This window comes from Staurois parvus, unplaced genomic scaffold (assembly GCF_062004578.1).
Source record: "Staurois parvus isolate SC_StPar_1 unplaced genomic scaffold, SC_StPar_1.0 ptg001604l, whole genome shotgun sequence".
NCBI classification, from domain to species: Eukaryota; Metazoa; Chordata; class Amphibia; order Anura; family Ranidae; genus Staurois; species Staurois parvus.
This window is the reverse complement of record NW_028319400.1, coordinates 47,501-51,063: the sequence shown is the minus strand read 5'-3', so window position 1 is coordinate 51,063 and position 3,563 is coordinate 47,501. Positions and strand designations below refer to the sequence as shown.

Genomic DNA, 3,563 nt, shown 5'->3' with positions numbered 1-3,563 from the left:
GTATTCTGTCTCTCAGTGTTGCAATATACCGAACATTCCATTGTTAGACCGATCATTTATTTGTGAGGGGCAAACAATCAACATCAGCCAGGGAGCAAATACGCATTTCCATCACTGTAGATAGATAGTATGACATGTTATACTCCTCCTGTCCAGATACAGAAATTGCCCAATGAATTACAAATAATCCTTCACTCCCCAATTAGACTGGACCCCTCCCCCAACCTCTGATATAAAATCATGGAAATGCTCTGTGATTTTCATCTTCCTACTAGAGGGACAGAGAGATCACCACTCGGGGACGGTAAGTACACATTCACCTTCAGGTACGAACACAAAATGATCGGTGAAACTCTTTGATCGTCTTTCCATTGTTCTCTATGACAAAATAGTTATTTCCCTGTCTGGGGGAGATTTTATTCTGCAATAACTGGAAACAAAGTAACAAGTCAAAGACTAGAATTGTGTTCTATCAGTTCTAATAATAGACAGGAAGAGAGGATTCAGTAGTTTATTTATAACAAATTATTTATGAAAGAATCTCAGAAATGTTACAGGAGAGAGAAGATTGTCAGTTTAAATGACTCCACACAGCATCAGATTTTTCTCTTTTTATGTATCTCTGGAAACAGGTGAAAGCGCGTCTAATAGATCTCTATGATTTGATTGGACCTCTGTGCTCCCTCTCCCCTTTTTTTTTACTGCCAAAAATTGCAAAAAAAAAAAGGAACATCTAACTTGGAGGGATCAGGGGTGGACTGACCATTTGGAAACTCGGCACTGCCCGAGGGACCGGGGTCAGCAGGGGGCCCCATGAGATGCCCCTGGTACCTTTTTCATAGGCTTTTTTGAGTTTGGGCAAGGACACAGGGGCCCCATGATCCCCTATTGCCTGGGGGGCCCCATGAGTTGTCAGTCCGCCCCTGGGACGGATACACCTTCAACATTTCTATAGTAATCCTCTTTGGAGCCCAGGATCTCTCCTTATTATTAGGATACTATAGATCCCTATTGGTCCTGTAGATGGATCCACAAAGATATCACAGAATTATTGAAGTATCTTTAGCTAGATATTCAAAAGAAGAACAACAATTTAATTACAACTTTGTTCATTTTACTACATAAATGCAGATAATTATAACACAGAACTATACATGATAATAATGCCAGCGATTGACACACAACAAAGACAATAAACTACAGAATGGTGGGGGGGGGGGGGTGTTCCATTAGATTGGTTATATAAAGGTACAAAGGAGGAAACTGGAGTACCCGGAGGAAACCCACACAGGCACAGGGAGAACATACAAACTCCAGGCAGGTGGTATATATATATATATATGTCTGCTTTATGACAAGTAGGGAGTTGTCATATTATATGATACATACAATATTTATATATATATATATATATATATATATAAAAATAATTGTTTTTTTAAATTATTATTTATTATTGCAAGTACTTCTATCATGCCGTCAATTTACACAGTGCTTTACAAACATATTGTACATTCACATCGGTCCCTGACCCTCAAGGGGCGTACAATCTAAGGTATATATATATACACACACACAAAATAACAACACTCAATGACAGAGACAGAGAGATGGAGATAATTCCAGCAAAAGGCACCATTTATCAAACAACAACTTGCACCTGTTTCCAGGGTCAGATTTAATTTTTTTACTTTTATTTTATTTTAGCTACTGAAACTCAGAAGGATGAGAACCACCACCATGCTTCTCGCTGTTACTTTGGGTGAGTTAAAGAAGTACTTAATGGCGACGTCCGGGTAAAATCAAAAGCTGCCCTAGCAGTGGGGTGACCCCAACCCCCTCCTCAAGGGTTCAATTGTTTATAATACCTTTAAAAAATAGTTTTATTATAGCTTGCTTCTCTCTTCTCTGGGTTGAGCACCTAAATGAATACTCATTGCTTAATTTCAGGTAAAAGTTTTTTCAAGTCGTAATTTTTGTCTAAATTCTCTGGAAAATAAAGACATAAAATTTTCTTTTCTTAGAAATATATATATATCTCAGTGTATATATACTGTATTTTCCCCCCAATTTTGTTAAACTTTTTCAATTGTATTTTCTTTTTTAACATTTTTTTTTCTTAGAAACTGTTACAGTACAGTGTCACTATATGACTAGTGTGGTGATCGAGGATACTGACTAATGACTATATTTACTGTATATATATCAGTGTATATATGCTGTATTTTTTTTCCCAATTTTTTTTACATTTTTTTCAATTGTATTTTCTTTTTTAAGATTTTTTTTTCACATAATGTGACCAGAGCAATACAGCATCACCATACTGACACCATGCCATTCTGGGGAAGTGATCAGGATTTTTTTTTTTATGATCATCAATGTATAAGCAATCATTTTTACTTTGTGAGTAACATCCATTTATGTGCCATTCTGTACTAATGTGATAGCTGTGATTGGTCACAGCTATCACATGGTACAGCAGGCCCGCTGTGACTGGTGCTGTACTATGTGTTTACCGTGACCAATCACAGAGATCACAATGGCTGTGAATGACAATCCATTGTTTGTTTGCAACTGACATGGGATTGTTGTGATTGGTCACAGCAATCACATGGTACCAGGGTTGCGCAAAGCTGGCTGGTAGGTTGATCTGGGTTGCGCTGTGTCTGGTGGATACAGCGGGTCAAAGATCACACTAGATTTTAGCAAATCTCCCCTGAGGTGTGTTACTGCCTAGATCACCAAACAGAGAGAAAAAGATTAAAAAGGAAAACGAATGCAGCCACCACATCTAATGATTGGTGAGCCGCAATATATAAAATTTTTGGTTTTGGGTTGAATAATGCTTAAAGCTAAGAACTACAATTATAACTCTATACAGAACTAATTAAACTCTTCCTTTTGTCTCTCAAAACAGCGCTGCTTGCAGTGTGCCAGGCCAGACCAGAGTATGGTAAGTCAGCGACTGGAGTTGCAATAGCAATCTACTGCAATCACCAAATACAACGAAAGTCTATATAAAAGCCCAAGCGAACTTTCAGACTAAATCAGATAAATAAATTCCAGGATCCATCAACACAAAACGTTTGCTAAGCCTTGTTTTCTTTAGAAAGCAGCCACAGCCTGAGCAAAAAATCCTATCCCCTGCCAGCAGAGAGGGATGCGTGCTCTGTGTGGGGAAGCAGTACTGAAGTTTACCTTAAAATCAGCTAATTATCATTGTACCGCATACTCATTTACATAGGGGGCTTCCAGATTCCAATAGGTCTCCTGCCCGCAGACCCCCACAACCACAGCCCAGGGTTGTGCAGAAGAGGCCCTTCACCATGGGGACAAGGTTCTTAGGGCCGCTTTAAAAAAAAAATGTGGCATGAAGGGGGGGGGGGCGGTTCCCCTCAAAATCCATACCAGATCTGAAGGGTTTGGTATGGAGAGGGGGTGGGACCCCACTCATCTTTTTTTTAATTGCTGGGCAATTCTTTTTAAATTCAGCTGTCAGCGGGGTACCCCCGCCCACATGGAAGAAAAATATATTTCAACATGCAGAATATAAATATATATAT

The 3,563-nt window shown here is 39.0% G+C and overlaps 1 protein-coding gene across 1 annotated transcript in view; it reads left to right on the top strand.

Moving 5' to 3' along the window:
* The first annotated feature begins 213 nt into the window (after positions 1-213).
* Positions 214-3,563, top strand: part of LOC149435117 (venom peptide SjAPI-2-like) — a 13,445-nt gene continuing 10,095 nt past the window's right edge. Inside the window, exons 1-3 of the mRNA XM_089662996.1 lie at positions 214-304; positions 1,708-1,762; positions 2,918-2,953. Coding sequence (XP_089519122.1) covers positions 1,726-1,762; positions 2,918-2,953 — 73 coding nt within the window. The 5' untranslated portion in view covers positions 214-304; positions 1,708-1,725. The remainder of the gene's footprint in view (positions 305-1,707; positions 1,763-2,917; positions 2,954-3,563) is intronic.